Source organism: Lithobates pipiens, unplaced genomic scaffold, assembly GCF_037356315.1.
Source record: "Lithobates pipiens isolate NorthernLeopardFrog02 unplaced genomic scaffold, aLitPip1_a1.2 Scaffold_23, whole genome shotgun sequence".
Classification (NCBI taxonomy): domain Eukaryota; kingdom Metazoa; phylum Chordata; class Amphibia; order Anura; family Ranidae; genus Lithobates; species Lithobates pipiens.
Genome location: NW_027507785.1, coordinates 171885495 through 171909570, shown reverse-complemented (window position 1 = coordinate 171909570; position 24076 = coordinate 171885495). Strand labels below are relative to the sequence as shown.

The window sequence follows — 24076 nt, the reverse complement described above, 5'->3', positions numbered from 1 at the left end:
AAACTTTGGTATTTCTGGTAAAATGTTTCCAAGGTGTCGATCCATTTTGATGATTTCCCAATGTTTTTTTATGATTTTCTCTATCTGTTTGTGCTGAATATTATAATCCATAATAATGGATACCATCTCTTGTTTTTCTGTTTCAAATCCATTCTTTATTATTTTTATAATAAACATTGACCAAACATATCCATTTATAACAACATCATACAACATTATACCCAAAACACAAAACATTTTACTCAACATAGAAAAAAAAAAAAATAAAATAAAAAAATAAAAAAAAAAGACAGAAAGCAATAATCCTCCCCTTCTCCTTCCCCTCTCCCTTCCTCTCCCTCCCTCCCCTTTTCTTTTGGTTATAAATATTCTATCATTCCTTTTGAGGCCCGAAATTCTTCCCATTTCTTCCACACTATTGGTATCTGGTTTTTTACATAGCCTTCTTCTCTTATTTGTTTTTCCAAAAAACATATTTCGTTCATTTCGCATATCCATTCTACTATTGTTGGGCTAGTTGTTTCTTTCCATTTACGTGCTATTATTGTTCTGGCTGCTGTTGTCATATGTTGAATTATCCCATTTTTCATACTATCCAGTGTATCTATAGTGAGAGAAAACAATGCTACCTTTACGTCTGGGATTAGTTCTTTTCCCGTCACTTTTTGGTATATCTCAAAAATTTTTAACCAAAAATTTCTCACTTTTGTACATCTATACCAAATATGTTCCAGTGTTCCTTTTTCTATCCCACACCTCCAGCACTTATCTGTGTTTCCTTTATTTACTATTTTTAATGCAACTGGGCTCCAATACCATCTCAATGCCACTTTATAGTTTCTTTCCTGATGTTTTAATGCCGTTGAGGTTTTATGTATTATCCCTAAGATTTTTTTCCATTCTTTTTCTGAGTTTGTCTCTCCCAATTCTTCCTCCCATTTTCTAATTTCTATTAGGTCTTTAATGTCCCCCGTGGGTAGCAATAGTTCATATATTTTAGATAATTTGTTCTTATGGTTTTGGTCCTTTAATATTATTTGTTCAAATTTAGTTAATGGTCTGATTATTAAATTTTTATTTAACTCCATAAATTTTTCTAATTGAAAATATTGCAGCCAATCATTTTTAACTTCCAATCCGAGATCAATTAAACTTGGCATTTTTCCATCCTCCAGAATCTGTACTAGTCTTACATTCTCCATCTTATTCCAAATTAAATAACTTGCCCCTTCCAAAGCTGGCTTAAATTCTGGGTTGGACATTAATGGAGTCAATGGTCCAGTTCTGGAGGATAGCTTTCCTTTCTTAAGCATTGCATCCCAAATTTTTAGAGTAGCTCTCACGAAAATTGGCATTTCCTTTTTGTTTGTTCTTAATTCAGGTTTTATCCAAGGTAAAAATCTAAGTTGTATTCCCGTAATTGTCTCTTCCAACGTTACCCATTGTTTTTTTTCTTTATCGTGTTGCCAATTTATAATTCTAACCAATGATGCAGCTTGCATATATTTTACAAAATCGGGCAATGCGAGCCCTCCGTCTTCTTTTGTTCTGGTTAGTGTTTCTCTTTTTATTCTGCAGTTTTTTTTTGCCCATACAAAGCTATTTATAGCTTTCCTTAAATCTATCATTATTTTCCTTGGTGGAACGATAGGTAATGTTTGGAATATGTATAATATCTTTGGCAGTATCTCCATTTTTACTATATTTATTCTACCCAACCATGAATATGTTACTTTTTCATATTTTTGCATTTGTTTTATTGTTTTACGTATGATCATATTATGGTTTAGTTCTTGTATTTGTTTCAAATCCTTCGGAATCATAACTCCCAAGTACTTGATTGCCTCTTTTTGCCATTTAAACGGAAAATCCTCCTGCAGGAGTATCTGTAATTCTTCTTTTATTGTGATGTTCATCATTTCTGATTTCTCATAGTTTACCTTAAAATTACTTAGTTCCCCAAATCGGTCTAATTCTTTTATTATATTAGGAATTGTTATAATTGGATTTGTTATATATAATAACAGATCGTCCGCATATACGGCCAGTTTGTAATCTTTATCCTTAATTTTAATCCCTTGTATATCTTTATTTTTCCGAATTGCATTGATTAGATGTTCCATCACTATTATGTATAATAAAGGGGATAGGGGGCAACCTTGGCGGGTACCGTTCGATATCTTTATGTATTCTGATAGTATTCCGTTTATTCTTACCTTGGCTCTTGAATTGGCATATAATGCCATAATCCAGCCTAACATTTTTGGGCCTAATCCTAACTGTATTAGTGCCTCCTCTAAGAACCGCCATCCCACCCTATCGAAAGCTTTCTCAGCGTCTATGGTTAATAAGCAGGCCGGGATGGCGGCTCTCTGGGCATATTCCAACAGAGTACAGGTCTTCATTATATTATCCCTAGTTTCCCGCCCCTTTGTAAAACCCGTTTGATCTAGCTTTATATATTCTGGCAAAATAGGGGTTAGTCTATTAGAAATAATTTTTGAATATAATCTAATATCAATGTTTGTTAATGAGATCGGGCGGTAATTTTTACTTAATGTATGATCTTTTTCTGGTTTGGGGATTAATACAATGTGAGCTTCTGTACTCTGTGGTGCAAAGGTCTGTATTTTCGTTATAGAATTATATGTTTTTTTAAGTATGGGTATGATTAGTTCTTGAAACCGTTTATAAAACCTTGTTGTATAACCGTCTGGTCCTGGGCTCTTTCCCAGGGCCAGTTCGGCAATTGCCTGTTGGATCTCTTCTGTTGTAATTTCTTCTTCCAATTTCTCAGTTATTTCTTTAGGAAATCTTGGTAACGCTGTTTCGTTAATATATTTTCTAATTTTTTCTGCCCTTTCCTCTTTTTTATTTTCCTGCTGTATTTCTATATTATATAGTTTATCATAGTATTCTTGAAATGTTTTTACAAATCTCTTGTTTTTCTGGATTCGTGATCTTATCCTGTATTAATTTCTCTCTATCTATTAGTGCCACACTTCTTATTTGATCCTCAATAAAGTCCGTATGATACCCCTTTTGAATAAATCTATCACCAATCAATTTTGCTTGCTCAAGAAACTTAGATTCATTGGAACAGTTACGTCTTAATCTAATTAATTGCCCTCTAGGTATATTATCCAGCCATCTACGATGATGGCAACTGTCCAGGGAAAGGTAACTGTTTCTGTCTACTGTTTTAAAATGGGTAAAAGTATTCAGTGAGTTTTCTTTCTTCTCGATCACTAAATCTAAAAAGGTTATTTTATCTTCATTAATATCCCATACCAATTTAATATTTTTATCGTTCGTATTAAGATTGAAACAGAAGTCATTGAGACTTTCTTTGTCTCCTGACCAGATCAAAATAAGGTCATCAATATATCTTTTATACAATATAACTTGTTTGGGCATATTTTTATATAGTATTTCTTCCTCCCACTGTGCCATATACAAATTTGCTACGCTGGGGGCGTATTTGACTCCCATTGCAATACCGCATATTTGTTTATAATAGCAGTTATTGAACCAAAAATAATTCGAATCTAACCCAAAACGTAAGCAATCAATAATAAACCTTCGTTGTTTGCACTTGAGACTACTTAAATTTCTTAAACCCCATTTAGTAGCTTCTACTGCCTCTTCATGGTTGATGATAGTATATAAAGAGGTCACATCAGCGGTAACTAGGTAGGTCGGACCATTGTGTAGTCTAATATCATTTAATAATTGGATCAAGTGCTTAGTATCCCTTAAAAATGATTTAGTCTCCTTTACTATAGGCTGTAGGAAGAAGTCAATATATTCTCCTAGTCTTGAGCAAACAGAATTAATTCCATTCACTATAGGCCTACCAGGCGGTTTTGTCTCATTCTTGTGTATTTTGGGAATGGTGTAAATCACAGGTACCCTGCAAGTGTTGGGTACCAGATATTTAGCTTCTTTTTTATTTAACAAACCTTTATCTAACCCTTTATGTATAATTTTACTGAGTTCTTTTTTATATCGCAGGGTGGGATTATTATGTAACTTCAAATATGTATTTTCATCTCCTAACTGCCTATTTAATTCCTCATTATAGTCATCTTTGGACTGTATAACAATGGCTCCCCCCTTATCGGCTTGCCTTATGACAATGTCCTTCCTGGACTCAAGTTGTTTCAGACCTTTTCTGATGTCAACCGGATCATATATCTTCTTGGTCTTCAATTCTTGAATATCATTTACCACCATTCTTTTAAACACTTCAATATGACCTTCATTTCCCCCTGGTGGGTTGAAGAGAGATTTATTGCGTAGATTTGTATATTGTATACCATTCTGTTCAGGAAGCTTCGTTCCTCTTCCTATTCCAGAATCTGTTAGCATGTATTTCTTTATGTTCATGCTTCTTATAAATTTATTGATATCTACGTAAGTGTTAAATTTATTCCAATTTCTTTTTGGAGCAAATTTTAACCCTTTGTCTAATACTTTGATCTCTTCTTTTGTCAAAATTGCTCCACTTAAATTAATAATGCCCTCTCCTATCTTTCTCTTTTTCTTTTGTTTTTTAACTCCGGCTCTGCACCCTCTTCTCGTTTTTCGTTTCTTCCATTTCGTCTGTCTTGTTTTTCTGGAGATCTTCTGGGTGACTTGTTCCTTTGTGGGTCTTCTTTGTCCTTGTTTTTCTGATACTCTTGTTTTCTGGGGCTTCTGTTTTCCTTGGATATCGGAGAGCGCCTGTCTATTTTCCAAGGGGTCGCATTTTGATCGCGATACCGAGGAGGATCCCACCGAGGAGGATCTCGCCGACGTTGATCTAAAAAATTATAAGGTGTCTTTTCATATCTTTGTCTTTCAGACTGATGGTACTGACGTGTGGGGGTCCTATTATCATCATAATGTCTTTAATCATCATAATTCCTGAGTTGTTCGAACCTATTATAAGTAGGTACTACATAATAATCATTATGTGGTGATCTTTCTCTCTGTCTTGTTGGTTGATGGTAGTAATTTTGGGGAGACCTTTCTCTTTTATCATAATGGGGTATAAAACCTCGTTCTTCTTCTCTTCTTCTTTGATCTACATGTTGGTACCCAGTATAGTTCTCTTCCCGGTGCCTCCTTGGGGGAGAAGGAGATCTTCTCGCATGATATGGGGGTCTATGTGGTTTCCCTCTAAAATTATTATTATTATGGCCATTCCTTTTCCAGAAAGGTTTTTTCCAGTATTTGTGGTTCCCATTCCATCCATATCTTTTATTCGGTGTATCCTGTCTACTGTGGGTGGGATGCGAGGGGGCCCCATCATCTATTTTCGTTCTTATTTCTTCTTTGACCGGGGAACTGCTATTAGAGTTAATGACAGGTTCTTCTATTTTTTTCTGCCATTTGAATACCAAGTCGTCTTCAAAGTCCTTTATATCCCTTTGGTATTTTCTCTTTTTTCTTGCAGCTGTTTCATTATCCTTCTGTTCTAAGTCATTATTGAGTTGTTTAGATAATGTAATAAATTCTGGGAGATCTTTCAGTGGCTCGAGATTGATCCCTATCTCCCCCACCATTTTATCTATCATCCTAATCTTTTTCTGTTTACGTTTTATTAAAAAATTCAACAATTCTAAACCTTTGTCATTAAAGAAATGGAACCATTCATCTACGGACTCTTTATCTGACAAACCGTCATTAATGGGAACATCCCATCTAAGCCTTCTCGGGACTATTTTTTCTTTAATATATTTTTCATGGGTCACAATGTCCCACCATGCATTAATTTTCTTTTCCATTAAATGACCAATTTTTCTAAATGAATTTTCAATTGACCCTGTATTGTTGGTTTCCTGTTTTTCAAAAAATTCATCTACATTAATAGTCCTGCCGTTTAAAAAATTAAATACATCCATGGTGTGCTGCACTAGGAGAGGAGATATTAAATGAATGAATGCACGAAACTGAAAGATCTCCCAGAATTTATTACATTATCTAAACAACTCAATAATGACTTAGAACAGAAGGATAATGAAACAGCTGCAAGAAAAAAGAGAAAATACCAAAGGGATATAAAGGACTTTGAAGACGACTTGGTATTCAAATGGCAGAAAAAAATAGAAGAACCTGTCATTAACTCTAATAGCAGTTCCCCGGTCAAAGAAGAAATAAGAATGAAAATAGATGATGGGGCCCCCTCGCATCCCACCCACAGTAGACAGGATACACCGAATAAAAGATATGGATGTAATGGGAACCACAAATACTGGAAAAAACCTTTCTGGAAAAGGAATGGCCATAATAATAATAATTTTAGAGGGAAACCACATAGACCCCCATATCATGCGAGAAGATCTCCCTCTCCCCCAAGGAGGCACCGGGAAGAGAACTATACTGGGTACCAACATGTAGATCAAAGAAGAAGAGAAGAAGAACGAGGTTTTATACCCCATTATGATAAAAGAGAAAGGTCTCCCCAAAATTACTACCATCAACCAACAAGACAGAGAGAAAGATCACCACATAATGATTATTATGTAGTACCTACTTATAATAGGTTCGAACAACTCAGGAATTATGATGATCAAAGACATTATGATGATAATAGGACCCCCACACGTCAGTACCATCAGTCTGAAAGACAAAGATATGAAAAGACACCTTATAATTTTTTAGATCAACGTCGGCGAGATCCTCCTCGGTGGGATCCTCCTCGGTATCGCGATCAAAATGCGACCCCTTGGAAAATAGACAGGCGCTCTCCGATATCCAAGGAAAACAGAAGCCCCAGAAAACAAGAGTATCAGAAAAACAAGGACAAAGAAGACCCACAAAGGAACAAGTCACCCAGAAGATCTCCAGAAAAACAAGACAGACGAAATGGAAGAAACGAAAAACGAGAAGAGGGTGCAGAGCCGGAGTTAAAAAACAAAAGAAAAAGAGAAAGATAGGAGAGGGCATTATTAATTTAAGTGGAGCAATTTTGACAAAAGAAGAGATCAAAGTATTAGACAAAGGGTTAAAATTTGCTCCAAAAAGAAATTGGAATAAATTTAACACTTACGTAGATATCAATAAATTTATAAGAAGCATGAACATAAAGAAATACATGCTAACAGATTCTGGAATAGGAAGAGGAACGAAGCTTCCTGAACAGAATGGTATACAATATACAAATCTACGCAATAAATCTCTCTTCAACCCACCAGGGGGAAATGAAGGTCATATTGAAGTGTTTAAAAGAATGGTGGTAAATGATATTCAAGAATTGAAGACCAAGAAGATATATGATCCGGTTGACATCAGAAAAGGTCTGAAACAACTTGAGTCCAGGAAGGACATTGTCATAAGGCAAGCCGATAAGGGGGGAGCCATTGTTATACAGTCCAAAGATGACTATAATGAGGAATTAAATAGGCAGTTAGGAGATGAAAATACATATTTGAAGTTACATAATAATCCCACCCTGCGATATAAAAAAGAACTCAGTAAAATTATACATAAAGGGTTAGATAAAGGTTTGTTAAATAAAAAAGAAGCTAAATATCTGGTACCCAACACTTGCAGGGTACCTGTGATTTACACCATTCCCAAAATGCATAAGAATGAGACAAAACCGCCTGGTAGGCCTATAGTGAATGGAATTAATTCTGTTTGCTCAAGACTAGGAGAATATATTGACTTCTTCCTACAGCCTATAGTAAAGGAGACTAAATCATTTTTAAGGGATACTAAGCACTTGATCCAATTATTAAATGATATTAGACTACACAATGGTCCGACCTACCTAGTTACCGCTGATGTGACCTCTTTATATACTATCATCAACCATGAAGAGGCAGTAGAAGCTACTAAATGGGGTTTAAGAAATTTAAGTAGTCTCAAGTGCAAACAACGAAGGTTTATTATTGATTGCTTACGTTTTGGGTTAGATTCGAATTATTTTTGGTTCAATAACTGCTATTATAAACAAATATGCGGTATTGCAATGGGAGCCAAATACGCCCCCAGCGTATATAAAAATATGCCCAAACAAGTTATATTGTATAAAAGATATATTGATGACCTTATTTTGATCTGGTCAGGAGACAAAGAAAGTCTCAATGACTTCTGTTTCAATCTTAATACGAACGATAAAAATATTAAATTGGTATGGGATATTAATGAAGATAAAATAACCTTTTTAGATTTAGTGATCGAGAAGAAAGAAAACTCACTGAATACTTTTACCCATTTTAAAACAGTAGACAGAAACAGTTACCTTTCCCTGGACAGTTGCCATCATCGTAGATGGCTGGATAATATACCTAGAGGGCAATTAATTAGATTAAGACGTAACTGTTCCAATGAATCTAAGTTTCTTGAGCAAGCAAAATTGATTGGTGATAGATTTATTCAAAAGGGGTATCATACGGACTTTATTGAGGATCAAATAAGAAGTGTGGCACTAATAGATAGAGAGAAATTAATACAGGATAAGATCACGAATCCAGAAAAACAAGAGATGGTATCCATTATTATGGATTATAATATTCAGCACAAACAGATAGAGAAAATCATAAAAAAACATTGGGAAATCATCAAAATGGATCGACACCTTGGAAACATTTTACCAGAAATACCAAAGTTTGTGTACAGGAGAGCTCCCACTTTGAGAGATAATCTGGCCAAAAATGTCTTGGATCCTCCCAAAAGGCCTTTTTCTTTTTTTGAAGGAAAAGGCTTTTTCCCGTGTAAAAGGTGCTATGCGTGCAGACATGTAAATGAAAAAACTAAAAAGAAGTCGTTTATATCCACAGTAACTCAGAAAGAATATATGATAGATGATCTCATTACTTGCCACAGTGAAGGGGTTGTTTATCTTTTGGAATGCCCATGTCATATTCAGTATGTGGGTAGGACAAAAAGACAGTTATGGAAAAGACTCAGAGAACATGTTCAGAATATTAAAAAAGGTTTCGACAAACATAGTTTGTCGAGACATTACGCAAAATTCCATAAAAAAGATCCGTCATCGTTAATCATTTGTGGTATTCAGAAGTACAAACCACATTGGAGGGGCGACAACAAGGTGATCAAAATTAGTCAGGCCGAATCTCGGTGGATACATGAACTCCGCACTTTGACACCTTTAGGTCACAATGTAGAATTTGACCTCAATTGTTTTATCTCCAATTTTTAATAAGCCCTTCTTTTAACACTCGATGAGATATAGCTTGCACCTTATATATATATACATTTTTTATAAAACAATATTTTGTATATTCTTTTAGGATTGTTTATATTTAAGGATGCATAATATTACACTTCATTATTCTCTACACCCACTGATAGATTGGGACGGTACTCATTTTACAATTAATGGTAATAACAATTTGGGGAGACTACATTTTTACTATTTTTTATTATTTTTTACATATATATTTCTATACAGATATACATATTTTTTGGTATTTGTATTTTTATTTTGATTGTATTTTATGTGATATATGTGAAAAAGGTATTCTTTATAGAATTTTATATATATATATTTACATATTTTATATATGTATAATATGTTTGGATCATTAGAAGAACAGATCTGAAGTTTAACCACTAGATGTCGCCGTTTTTTATATATACTAGGATTTATGTTTGTTTCTTGTTTAATTTTTATACATATTTTTTAACATTGCACTTATGTTTTGAGATATCAATATGTTTGGCATTGTAAATATGGCAGCTAGTATTTTAATATATGCTGTTGAAGATTTTGTTTTATGTTTACATATACGACGGCGCCGCCGTGGTTACCATGACGACGGCGCTGATCGTATATAAGCTCCGTCAACACCATTCCCCCTTTACCCTTTGAAAAAGTCACGAGGTCGTGACGCAACGCGTCAGGGAGGGAGCTTTTTGGTGTTGCATTCATCACTTCCGTTCGCGGCCGAGACCGGAAGTTCCGTTCGTATTTGCGTAGTTTGTTGTCATCTGCTCCGTTCGTACTTGCGAAGTTTGCTGTCATTTGCTTTTATGTAAGTGATTTATTTTATCTATTAAAACGCTGCTATTGATTACTACCCATGAGAGCCTCCCCTTATCTTTCCTATGTACCACGAACGATAATTTCACCTGTTTGAAGACATTGGAGAAACACTATTCCTATATATATAGTGGTATCCTGCTGGAGCTGGACTGCTAAGGACGAGTGAATATCGGTTTTGTTGCAGTGCTTATATATTTGATTTCTGAGGTGAGAGGCTGGGGGAAACAGTGGGTGCACGGAGTTGTGGCACTGAAATTGGGCACTGAAGTTGATCGGTGGACAGTCACGGATTTGGAGAACACTTTATTAATTTTGCATGAACTGAGATACATGCTCACTATTTAATTGCATGGACTTCATTAGAGAAGCACTTTTTACTTTTTATTTGTCATTATTATCCGTCATTTCTCGGACTGTTTTCATAAGAGTATTTATTCAGCAATTTTCACATTTAATATTTTGTTAATATTTCATGCATGATGTTTTGAAGATTTATACACTTTATTTTATCAGGATACTATAATATTCACGGTTGAATATTGCACATTTATCACTTTTAGTGAGGTGAATTTACTGTTGCACTACATGTGTTTAAGTATTGTATTTTATTCTAGGTAGCGCCGCATTTCTTGCATTTTTATATTTCTTTTGGTGTTGAGATCACTATTTCTTGCTGGCGGCTTCCTACTTATGTACACGTATTTGGATTTTTTAGGTTCACATATATATATTTTGTAGGTATTTTTTACACATTTAATATTAGCCAGGTGGAGCGCATTAGTTTCGTGCATTCATAGATAAAAATCAGAATCTCCAGCAAGTGGCTGGAGATAAGAATTTTACCGTACCCCTCCTTCCCCGGCCTGGCATCTTAAGGCAACTGCCTATGCTGCCTTATGATGGCACTATGAGATTGTTCTCAACTGAATTATTTAAATATTTATGACAACGTGGGAATTTAAATTTGGGAATTCTACATTATTAGCTTAGAACAAATAAGAAACACCTTGAACACAGCTTGTTATTCAATCTTACCACAGATTAAAACAGCAAAGACTAATATCTTCAAAACTTTCCACTTCTCAGAAGCTGCACTTCTAATATCAGTTTCAGCTGGCCCCTGTGTATTAAAACAAAATAAGACTAAATATATTATTCATGCATACACATATAAAGCAAACTAGAAGTTTCATAGTGTCATAGTACAAAACTGAACTAACAAGCTGACTTGGGTCCATTACATTTCAACTTTTTCACAGCACAAATATATCTCCTTATTGATTGGAATCCAGTGAAATTCATTTTAAAAATGCTGGGTGGTCCCATTTGTGTGCACCGGCTTCATGAGCTGAGCTTAGGTCAATTGAGGGGATAATAATAACACATATATCATAAATATCATGTCACTGTATTTTTTTATTTTTTTAATCCTCAAATTACTTTATTCCTGCTGCGCTGCTTTGTGGTCACATGATCTTTCCTTGTTCTTTGGCATCTGCAGGGAAAGTGCTTTGGGAGGGGTTTCTATCATGCCGCGTACACACGACCGGACTTTCCGGCAGACTAGGTCCGACGGTTTTCCCGACTGACTTTTCAGCGGAGTTCTGACAGACTTCCGAACGAACGGACTTGGCCACACATGAACAGACTTAGTCCGTTCGTTTTGAACGTGATGGCGTAAGATGGGACTAAAAAAGGAAGTTCAATAGCCAGTAGCCAATAGCTTCCCTTGCGCCGTATTTGGTCTGTCGGACCAGCATACAGACGAATGGTTTTCCCGATAGGAATGGAGTCCGTCAGACAGATTTGAAACATGTTCTATTTCTAGGTCCATCGGATTTTTATAACAAAAAACGATCGGATTAGCCCGCACACGATCGGATTGTCTGACGGACTGATCCCGTCAGACCTAGTGTGTTTACGCGGCATTACTCTGCTGATGTATGCTCTCTAGAGTGTAATGCTGGCCATATACTATACGAAATATCAGCCGAAATTCAGTCATTTAGACTGTTCGTTCTTTTTCGGACAGTTAATGGGCACACAATCGATAATCTTTTGGATGTTTTTGAGCCGAAAAAACATGATGGCATTATCGTTTGTGCTCAAGGCTGAATGTTCGTTTTTTCGAAAATGGGTTCGGCCGATTTTTCGTATAGTGTATGGCATTAGTCTGTGTCCGGCCAGCCCTGATTGCTGATGTGCAAATATCATGCTTAAAGAAAATAGTTGCAGAGCAATTCATATTAAAATATAAATATCAAAAATCAGTTTTACAGCTCAATAAATCTTTATTGAACATCAAATATGTATTTGTTGTGCATTCATTCAGTTTAGGGGGAGTGAAAGATGATTGACACTAGGGATGAGCCGAACACCCCCCGGTTTGGTTCGCACCAGAACTTTCGAATGGACCCCAAATTCCTACGAACGTTAGAACCCCATTGAAGTCTATGGGACTCAAACGTTCGAAATTAAAAGTGCTAATTTAAAGGCTAATATGCAAGATACTGTCCTAAAAAGGGTTTGGGGACCTGGCTCCTGCCCCAGGGGACATGGGTCAATGCCTAAAATGTTTTAAAAAATTGCCGTTTTGGCGGGAGCACTGATTTTAATGACGATTAAAGTGAAAAAAAAAAGTGAAATATTCCTTTAAATATCGTGCCTGGGGGGTGTCTGTAGTATGCCTGTGAAGTGCCACTTGTTTCCCGTGTTTAGAACAGTCCCTGCACAAAATGACATGTAACGGAAATAACGTCATTTAAAACTGCTTGCGGTTTTAATGTTATTTCTGGTTCCTGCAATATGGTTGAAAATCATTGAGAAAAATGGCATGGGTAGCCCTCACTGGCCATTACCAGCCCCTTTGGGTGTTGTACGCATATTAGGGGGAACCCCGTACCCATATTAAAAAAAGGAAATACGTGTGGCCCCCAGGCCCTATATACTCAGAACAGCAGTATACAGGCGGTGCAAACAAGACAGGGACTGTGTAGGTTTGTTGTGTTAAGTTGAATCTGTTTGTAATTTTCAACTGGTACAGATTTAAAGTGTAGCTCCAGTCAAAAAAACTATTTTTAAGCTTTTTGGAAAACATAGGGAAGGGTTTTTACCCCTGTATAATTTGTTTTGCCGTTCGTCTTTTTTCATTTCACTTGCTGTTGTCTCCTTCCGTTTGCAAGTAGGAGATGTTTGTAAGTTGGATGTTTGAAAGTAGGGGCCTGCCCTATATGCTCTGCAGAAATGGCAGAACAAGGTGTTGGTTTTGCCACAACATTGTAAGCCCTCAAAGTGACTCTTGGTGGGTGCTGGAGCGCCCTGCTGTGAACGATTATATCAAGAATTGTAATTACATGCCATTGTTGAACAGTGGTAGAAAAATTTACCTTTGGTGGTTGTGGTGCTGGTGCCACAACACTATAAGTCCTCACAGTTACTCTGGGTGGGCACAGGAATGGGCCCTCCTGTGAAATATTATATCAAGAATTGTAATTACATGTCCCTGTTAAACAGGGGCAGAAAAATTGGGCCTTAGGTGTATACTGGGTTCAGAGCTATTTAAAACGAGCAAGATAGTTTGCTATATAGGTGGATATAGCGGTGTATACTGCGTTCAGAGCACGCAGACAGCACGCACAATCTCCTAACACTGACTGCAAGCTCTATTATAAAAGATAGATATATCGCTAGCTATATAGGTGAATATAGCGGTGTAAACTGCGGTCAGGGCACACAGACAACAACCACTACAGAAGAGCAAGAACGAAAAATCGGCCGATAACGATCGGTGTATACTGTGTTGAAGGTACACAGAACACCCACTAACTGCTACAGACGCCAACACACTACACAAGGCCGCCGCGCTGGCGGCCTTATATAGTGTGGGGCGTGTACTACACAGCCTGAGCTATGATTGGCCACAGGCATCCTGCCTGTGGCCAATCATGGCTCTCCTCGCTGCCGGCGCTGTGATTGGCCAAGCATGCGGGGTCACAGTGCATGCTTGGCCAATCATGAGCCAGCAATGCACTGCACCATCGTAGTGCATTGTGGGCCGTAAGCGCCACACGAATTTGGCGCAAACGGCCCATAACGTTCGGAATTCGCCAAACGGGCGAACAGCCGATGTTCGAGTGCGAACATATGTTCGATTCGAACACGAAGCTCATCCCTAATTGACACTAGCTTCCAATCTGTTCAGAAGGCATCTGCACCCTAGGCTCTTTTTTTACTTTACAGCTATTAGCAAAATAGTGTTCATACCCCTTGACATTTTCCACATTTTGTCATGTTACAACCAATAACATAAATTTATTTTATTGGAATTTTATGTAATAGATCAACTCAAAGTGGCACATAATTGTGAAGTAGAAAGAAAATGATTAATGGTTTTCAAAATGTTTTACAAATAAATATGTGAAAAGTTTGGTGTGCATTTGTATTCAGCCTCTCTGAGTCAATACTTTGTAGAACCACCTTTCTCTGCAATTACAGCTGCAAGTCTTTTTGGGGATGTCTGTACCAGCTTTGCACATCTAGAGCGTGACATTTTTACCCCGTTCTTTGCAAAATAGCTCAAACTCTGTCAAATTGGAAGGAGAGCTTCTGTTAACAGCAGTTTTCAAGTCTTGCCACAAATTCTCAATTGGATTTAAGTCTAAACTTTAACCACTTCAACCCCGAAAGAATTTACCTCCTTTCTGACCATAGCACTTTTTGCAATTCGGCACTGCGTCGCTTTAACTGACAATTGTGCGGTCCTGCGATGTGGCTACCAAACAAAATTGACATCCTTTTTAAAAATAGTTTTTTTTATATTTTTGGGGATATTTATTATAGCATAATGTAAAAAATGCTTTTTTTCAAAATCGTCACCCTTTTTTGTTTATAGCGCAAAAAATAAAAACCGCAGAGGTGATCAAATGCCACCAAAAGAAAGCTCTATTTCGAGCTTTCTTTTGGTGGTATTTGATCACCTTTGCGGTTTTTATTTTTTGCGCTATAAACAAAAAAGTGCGACGATTTTGAAAAAAAGCATTATTTTTTACATTATGCTATAATAAATATCCCCAAAAATATTAAAAAAAACAATCTTTTTGCATCAGTTTAGGCCGATACGTATTCTTCTACATATTTTTGGTAAAAAAAAACAATAAACGTTTATTGATTGGTTTGCGCAAAGTTTTACTAGTAATGCCGGTGATCAGCGATTTTTATCGTGACTGCAACATTATGGCGGACACATTGGACATTTTTGACACATTTTTGGGACCATTGTCATTTATACAGCAATCAGTGCTATACAAATGCACTGATTCCTGTGTAAATGACACTGGCAGTGAATGGGGTTAATGGCTAGGGGACAGTGTAGGGGTTAAGTGTGTCCTGGGGAGTGTTTCTAACTGTGGGGGGGCATGGCTACATGTAACACTTCACTGATCTCTGCTCCCGATCACAGGGAGCAGAGATCAGTGACACTGTCACTAGGCAGAACGGGGAGATGCTTGTTTACATTAACATCTCCCTGTTCTTCCTCTCCGTGAGATGAACGCAGGTATCCCCGCGGTGATTGAGTCCACAGGACCCATGACCCGACTTACGGAGCTTGCCGCGTGTGCGCCCGCAGGCCACCTCTTAAAGGGCAATGTACAGGTACATTTGTTTGCTTGTACGAGCCCTTCTGCCAACGTATATCGGCATGAGGTGGTTGGCAAGTGGTTATCTGGGCCATTCTAAGCCCTTGTACACACGGTCGGACATTCCGACAACAAAATCTGTCGGATTTTGTCTGACATATTTTGTCCGAAACTGGTGTTGCATATACACGGTCGGACAAAGTTGTCAGAATTTCCGGTCGTTCGTAACGTAATGACGTTATTTAGTTACGACGGGACTACGTTTAGGCTAGAAGCCAATAGCTTTGGTCTAGGCATTTGATCTGAGCATGCGTTGCACTTTGTCTGATCGGAATTCTCTACAAACGATCGGACAAAGTCCGATTGGATCATGTTGTCGGAAAATTTTTATATCCAGCTCTCAAACTTTGTTGGTCGGACATTCCGACGGAAAAAGTCAGATGAAGCCCACACACGGTCGGATTATCCGACAACACGGTCCGATCTGACATTTTCCGTCGGAATGTCTGACCGTGTGTACAAGGGCTTACACATGAATATGCTTTGATCTAAACCATTCCTTTGTAGCTCTGGCTGTATGTTTAGGGTTGTTGTCCTGCTTGAAGGTGAACCTCCGCCCTAGTCTCAAGTCTTTTGCAGATTCTAAAGCCCCATACACACTGTCAGATTTTCTGCTGATTTTTGTCTTCAGATTTACCAAAACCATGTAGTGCAAGGGCCTGCCTGATTGTATACAAATTGAAACTCCTAAGGTTTGACCTCATATTATATGGTTTTGGTAAATCTGAAGATAAAAATCAGCAGAAAATATGATAGCGTGTATGAGGCTTTACATGTTTTCTTCTAAGATTACCCTGTACAAGCATACCCCACTTTTAAGTACACAATGGGGTTTATTTACTAAAGCTGGAAAGTGCAAAATCAGGCTCACTTCTGCATAGAAACCAATGAGCTTCTAACCCCAGCTTGGTCAATTAAGCTTTGGTAATACAACCTGGAAGCTCATTGGTTTCTATACAGAAGTGAGCATGAATTTGCACTTTCCAGCTTTAGTAAATAAACCCCATTGTGTACTTAAATGTGGGGTATACCTGTATGTGGCTCCATCCATCTTCTCATCAACTCTGACCAGCTTCCCTGTCCCTGCTGAAGAAAAGCATCCCCACAACATGATGCTGCCACCACAATGTTTCTCGGTAGTGATGTGTTCAGGGTAGTACGCAGTGTTAGTTTTCCGCCACACATAGCGTTTTGTTTTTAGGCAAAAAAGTTAAATTTTGGTCTGATCTGACCAGAGCACCTTTTTCCACATTTGCTGTGTTCCCCACATGTCTTCCCATAAACTAAAAACAGGGCTTCTTATGGCTTTCTTTTAACAATGGCTTTCTTCTTGCCACTCTTCCATAAAGGCCAGATTTGTGGAGTCCTAAACTAATGGTTGTCCTGTGGACAGATTCTTCCACCTGAGCTGTGGATCTCTGCAGCTCCTCCAGAGTTACCATGGGCCTATTGGCTGCTTCTCTGATTAATGTTCTCCTTGCCTGTCAGTTTAGTTGGACAGCCATGTCTTGGTAGGTTTGCAATTGTGCCATACTGTTCCATTTTCGGATGATAGATTGAACAGTGCTCCATGAGATGTTCAAAGCTTGGTATATTTTTTTTATAAGCTAACTCTGCTTTAAAATTCTACACAACTTTATCCCTGACCTGTCAGGTGTGTTCCTTGGCATTTATGAGGCTGTTTGTTCACAAAGGTTCTCTAACAAATCTCTGAGGGCTTCATAGAACAGCTGTATTTATCCGAGATTAAATTACACACAGGTGGAATCTGTTTACTAATTAGGTGACTTCTGAAGGCAATTGGTTCCACTAGATTTTAGGGACAAAGAATTACCGCTCTAAGGTAATGACTTCTCCCAAAACAGCTGTCTCCACAATCCCACAGGGTGCTGGCTCTGTTTGCAACAGGAACTGAAGTAGAAAAGATGTAGCTGGATAGCCGCACTCCAAATTATTCAACTTTATTTCAAAAATGTAATTAAAATCATAGCATCTAGGCTGGCAAACAGACTAACTGCACAGCCGCTGACATGTTTCACACCGAACACGGTGCTTAGTCATAGCTAATGAGCAGAATATACATACAGAGCTATATACACACACACAAGCAATTAGACAAATGAATAAAATATGTGTATGACAAGATAGCAATTAAGGAAACACCTGTGAACATCCAAAGTCTAAAGATTAACATTTAAATGAATGAAAGGAAAAATACTTTTTCCCCTAAAACACCAAAATCAAGCTGACACATTGAAAGCATACATAATGGTAAAAAATGAATGACATGATAAATCTTATCCTTAGGTGAAGAGGTATAGGTGTAACCTAAAGAAATAAAAAATGACTTAAGTAAAAACATTTTTCATTTTGTATGTAAAAAAATGTTATATATTTTTTCACACGCATTGGCAGACACACAAAAAAAAAGGAAGAGAAAGAAACAAACTCTCAATGTGTGTGCATGCCAATACATGGGCTCATTGAATGTCAAACCCACCAGAGAAAAACACACAAAAAATATTCCCTAAAAATGACACATCCCAAAAAAGGTTTCATAATAAAAAGATTGCAAATATCGCATTATTGGATGTGTCTGCTTAGGTCGTCTCCTATGATACAATGCATAGATATCAAAAATAAAAGTAAATATAAATATAGGAATAGACCAAATGAACGATCGATATCGAATGTTCTAAAACCAAGGGCAGGTTCAATGCGAATATCACTATACCGACAGGTATAAGAAGCTGATACAAAAACCCTGTTGATTGATCACACACCCAACATAATATATCAGCTGTGTGATTATCAAACGAATGACAAACATGTCTAATAGGATATTAGTTAACATAAAAAATACTGATATTCATAAACATTGCAGAGAAAAATGCTGCAATATATGCATGCAGCCCTATTCAACACTCCTTGGTGCACCAAGAGTTTGTTTTATGATGTTTAGAGTATTTATTAACTCACAATTTTTTTATGTTCGACGGGGACTACTATCTCCAGAAGTGCGGGGCCTCGATGGGCGCTAAATTCTCCCCCTCCCTTGCTAATTTGTACATGGGTTGGTGGGAGAGGTCCCGCATTTTTGGCGCTGGTTGTCCCCATCGCTCTGAGATTACGTTTTTCCGTCGCTATATAGATGACTTAATCTTTGTGTGCACCAGGAGTGTTGGTGAATTAGATGAATGGCTTCTGTATCTTAATGACAACACCCTCAATCTTAAATTTACAGGTGTTATGGACCCTAAACAAATTGAATTTCTAGATGTTGTTCTGATGGGTGAGGGGCAATCTATTTCCTCCAAACTTTTCAGGAAGCCTTCTGCTGGTAATGCCTTGTTAAGGGCTGATTCAGGCCATCCAAGGCATACCATTAAGGGCATCCCTGTGGGACAGTTTTTGAGGTTAAAACGGGTATGTAGTGATGAATCATCTTTTTTGAAAGAAGCCTCTGCTATGAAAAAGCGTTTCATAGAAAGAGGTTATTCAGCCCCTGTACTTGATAGGGCGTTCAATATAGCCCTTAATACGGATAGATGTCATCTCCTTCGTGATAAGGTCAAGAATGGAGATGGGAGAAGGCGGGTATCTGACAAATCCTTAAAAATTCCGGTGTTTTCCACGCCTTATAGTTTAGAGTTTAGTAAAATTAAAGGGATCGTGGAGAAATATTTACCTATTCTCTACAACGATCCTGTCTATGCTCAAATTCTATCTAAGGGTATTAGATCAGTCTCCCGCAGGGCCCCAACTATTGGTGGCATGTTGTCTCCCAGCCTCTATTCGAGCAGCATTCAACGCCCCAATTGGTTACAGTTTAAAGGATCGTTTCGATGTGGGGGCAATAATTGTCCATGTTGCCCCCACATTTTACGAGGCGATACCATCCTTTCTAGGTCTCTAAATAAGGATTTTAAAGCCATGGCCTTTATTAACTGTAACACTAAATTTGTTATTTACGTGATTACGTGTGAACAATGTCGCATACAGTATGTTGGACGCACAACACGAAGACTGAGAGACAGATTATATGACCACCTCTATGACATTTCCAAAAACCACCCCACTAATGTGGCGAAGCATTGGAATCTTTGCCATGATAAGGATGTCAGTGGCTTACGCATTCAGGGGGTGGAAAAAGTCACTTTATCTAAAAGAGGGGGTGATAGGTTTAGTCTGTTATGCAAAAGGGAGGTTTATTGGATATTCCATCTCCATACGAGGCAGCCTAAGGGCCTTAACTTTGAGTGGGACATTTCATTCTTTTATGAGTGAATTTTCCACATATTGATTGCCCAGTATTTACTAAGCCAATATGTATGGCTCCCATTTCACTGGTTGTCGGTCTGGTGCTGACAGGTTTTTTCATCTGGTTCTGCTGGGCTCATTTTATTATGTTTCTGCCAGAGTTTATTCACCATTTTCCATTTATTATAATTGCTTTACATTGAGGACAGGCCAATTATTTGATTGAAACTGTTTTTTGAATAGGGCTGCATGCATATATTGCAGCATTTTTCTCTGCAATGTTTATGAATATCAGTATTTTTTATGTTAACTAATATCCTATTAGACATGTTTGTCATTCGTTTGATAATCACACAGCTGATATATTATGTTGGGTGTGTGATCAATCAACAGGGTTTTTGTATCAGCTTCTTATACCTGTCGGTATAGTGATATTCGCATTGAACCTGCCCTTGGTTTTAGAACATTCGATATCGATCGTTCATTTGGTCTATTCCTATATTTATATTTACTTTTAATTTTGATATCTATGCATTGTATCATAGGAGACGACCTAAGCAGACACATCCAATAATGCGATATTTGCAATCTTTTTATTATGAAACCTTTTTTGGGATGTGTCATTTTTAGGGAATATTTTTTGTGTGTTTTTCTCTGGTGGGTTTGACATTCAATGAGCCCATGTATTGGCATGCACACACATTGAGAGTTTGTTTCTTTCTCTCCCTTTTTTTTTGTGTGTCTGCCAATGCGTGTGAAAAAATATATAACATTTTTTTACATACAAAATGAAAAATGTTTTTACTTAAGACATTTTTTATTTCTTTAGGTTACACCTATACCTCTTCACCTAAGGATAAGATTTATCATGTCATTCATTTTTTACCATTATGTATGCTTTCAATGTGTCAGCTTGATTTTGGTGTTTTAGGGGAAAAAGTATTTTTCCTTTCATTCATTTAAATGTTAATCTTTAGACTTTGGATGTTCACAGGTGTTTCCTTAATTGCTATCTTGTCATACACATATTTTATTCATTTGTCTAATTGCTTGTGTGTGTGTGTATATAGCTCTGTATGTATATTCTGCTCATTAGCTATGACTAAGCACCGTGTTCGGTGTGAAACATGTCAGCAGCTGTGCAGTTAGTCTGTTTGCCAGCCTAGATGCTATGATTTTAATTACATTTTTGAAATAAAGTTGAATAATTTGGAGTGCGGCTATCCAGCTACATCTTTTCTACACTAGATTTTAGGGGTATCAGAGTAAAGGGGGCTGAATACAAATGCATGACACACTTTTCATATTTATTTGTAAAAAATGTTGAAACCCATATATAATTTTCCTTCCACTTCATAATTATGCTCCACTTTGTGTTGATCTATCACATAAAATCTCAATAAAATAAATTTTATTCTCAGGGTCGCCAGGATGTGTCGCTGTGTGGGTGCCTTTCATATAAAAGTTGACATCAACTACATAGTGTTCTATACTAACCTTTCAACAATTATCTGTTCCCACTGAGTGCAGGGCTATGCCCTCCCTTGGCTTCAGTGTTGTCAACTGTCCAGTACCTCTCATGCTAGCCCAGCTATACTCAATTCTCATTCGATGGTATATCAATACATGCCGTGAAGACCAGCTACCCCAAACGGACAAATTCTTGGAGACACAGTTCCGCTCATATTCTTTGTTTTTAATAGATTTAGTGTAATGTATTGCCTACGATATCTCCACAAAATATATATATGATTGAGCTTCTTATAAACACCCCTGAAGAAGGAGACAGAGATACTCTGAAATGCGTTGGGTGAATTACAAGAACTTTACAGTCAATCGTTGTGGTGATTTTGTACTTTGTACACAGTAATTGCAACCATTCCAATATACTTTGTTTTTATCATGCCTATTGTGTTTAATAAAATATTTTTTTTCTACAAATTATGTTAGTGCCCTAAAAGCCCACTTCGGGGATACCCTCCTCGTGTCTACTTTACCAGACAATGAACAGTCTCTTGCTTGTTTTTGTTGTTTTTATTAGGGGATTAAACTTGTATGGGGAAAAGGGACATAGGATGCTCAGATAATGAATACTTTCCTAATTAAAGCAATGTTAGTTGAGTCTAGATTTGACAGTCTCTTCCTCTGCACGTCTCCTCCAGCACACTACTTGAGATCACTTGCTTCACTTCACTGTCCAAATCTAAGTTTCTGTCTCCATTAGCACATGGCTAGGCCTCACTCTGAATAAGTCCTAACGTTTTCCAAATTGCCAATTACAGGCCCTTTGAGGTAGCAACCGTTTTGGTCGAGAAGAATAAATGTGCTAACTGACATTTGGTGGACAAATTATCCCCACACGTCCGATGCAAATCCTGCCAGCCCTTGTGGCTGCAACAACTTGACTCCAAAATAACACCATAGTCTCTCCCTCTGGCTCCACATCCAAATGCTGGCCCCGGCATGGATCCCTCCTGATTGACTTTCCTGGCAGTGCTCCCAACTGTCCTCTTCCTGCTCCTGTTCCAGGACACTACTCAATAACCGTGTAGAGAGAGGCTCCCTCCCAGCTTCCGAGCTCCAGCCCTGAGTTCCCCCCAGAAAGGGGGTTCACTCAGACCACGACAGTTTAACACTCCATCATTCAGTTCTTCTACCTAATAACTCTTCCCACAGCAAGCTGACCATGGGTATATATAGGACACCTGCCCCCTACCAAACCTAGTTGGTGATTGGTCAGAGCTCCCACATACACCCCATATCACTCCAGCTCTCTGCCCTGCCTCTTTTCCAGAACCTTCTGAAAACCAGAAGAGGCACACAAGAGCTAAAGCACATGTCAGTCACCTGCTGCTATACTAAACCACTCCCCTGCCCCCGAATCAAAACAAAGGTCTAGCTCACAGCATAGGCCTGCCTAAATTTACCTACATTGACAGTACAAAACAAACACACTACTCTAGCCCCAACACCAGCCAGCAACTGCGTTTAGCCCCTCTGTCTTCCCCCCCCCCCCCCAACAAGTGCAGTGTCAGTAGATCACTGTCACCTCCGATACACAGTACACAAAACCGCAGCGTTAGCAGAGTCAGGCCCGATATCTGTAAGCACTAGCAGTTACATTTTTTTGTAGCAATTCAAACAGTCCGTGACAACCAGGTTCTTTTTACCTGTGAGTAAAACTAGGTAGCTATAAATTTATTGACCAAAATGTCAAATGAAAGGTACACTAGTGAAGAGGACTACAGGATACTGAGTATGTCAGATGAGACCGATGGGCAGCCTTCACTGTGAGAATCAGGCTCAGTATTCGAACCTTTCGAGAAAAGCGGCACCCTGACAGATAGCTCTGACAATGGAGTAGAGGTCCCTGCTACAATTACATGATTCTTGTATGCAGCAGAGTGCCGGTACTAGTGCTGTTCAACCTTCTGGTGAACTGGCGAGCACTGGAGCCTAGTACATCCTGGTCATAGACAAACCAGCACTGCAGTAACACTTGGTGACGTGGCGAGTCCCATAAGTGCAGTTCAAGCTTGAGCGGTGGCTAGCACAAGTAGTGCCCCGCAGCCACCAAGAATTCAAAACAGCTCTGCAGAGCCCATAGTGCCCTTGCTAATGCACTTGCAAATCCTGATTGACAGTTCCCATTCACTGGCCAATTCAGGTGGAAACAGCAAATTTAACAGCCCTTGTTTTTTTTTAGCTGTTTTTCACAGAAGATCTGTATGGATCTATTGTGGACCAAAGCAATTTATATGCCAATATCACCACTAACCCAGAGAGAGTTGGTCATATTGGTCCACTGACCTAATTCATCAAATGCCCGCGTTCTCTGATGCCATTGCCAGGTTTAGATACGAGCAAATATTGCGGTTTATGCACTTCGGGGACAATGAACTCTGTCCTCCTTGCGGTGACCCTGGATATAATTGGCTCCACAAAATTCGGCCCCTCATAAACCACTTCAACCAAAAATTTGCAGCCTTGCTTATGCACTAACAAGATGTTTGCATACATGAGTTCCTGATTAGGTTTTCTGACCACCTTGTTTTCAAACACTTGTTTTCCGAACTTATGCTCGGCTTGAACTGTTCACCCAACACTAGTTATTAAATGA

General features: G+C 38.1%; 1 protein-coding gene across 2 annotated transcripts in view; it reads right to left on the bottom strand.

The window, feature by feature from the left end:
* Window positions 1–24076, bottom strand: part of LOC143928026 (E-selectin-like) — a 360097-nt gene that overhangs the window by 255981 nt on the left and 80040 nt on the right. For both annotated transcript variants that reach the window (XM_077452609.1, XM_077452610.1), the window contains exon 2: window positions 11036–11120. In XM_077452609.1, the coding sequence (XP_077308735.1) occupies window positions 11036–11120 (85 nt within the window). The remainder of the gene's footprint in view (window positions 1–11035; window positions 11121–24076) is intronic.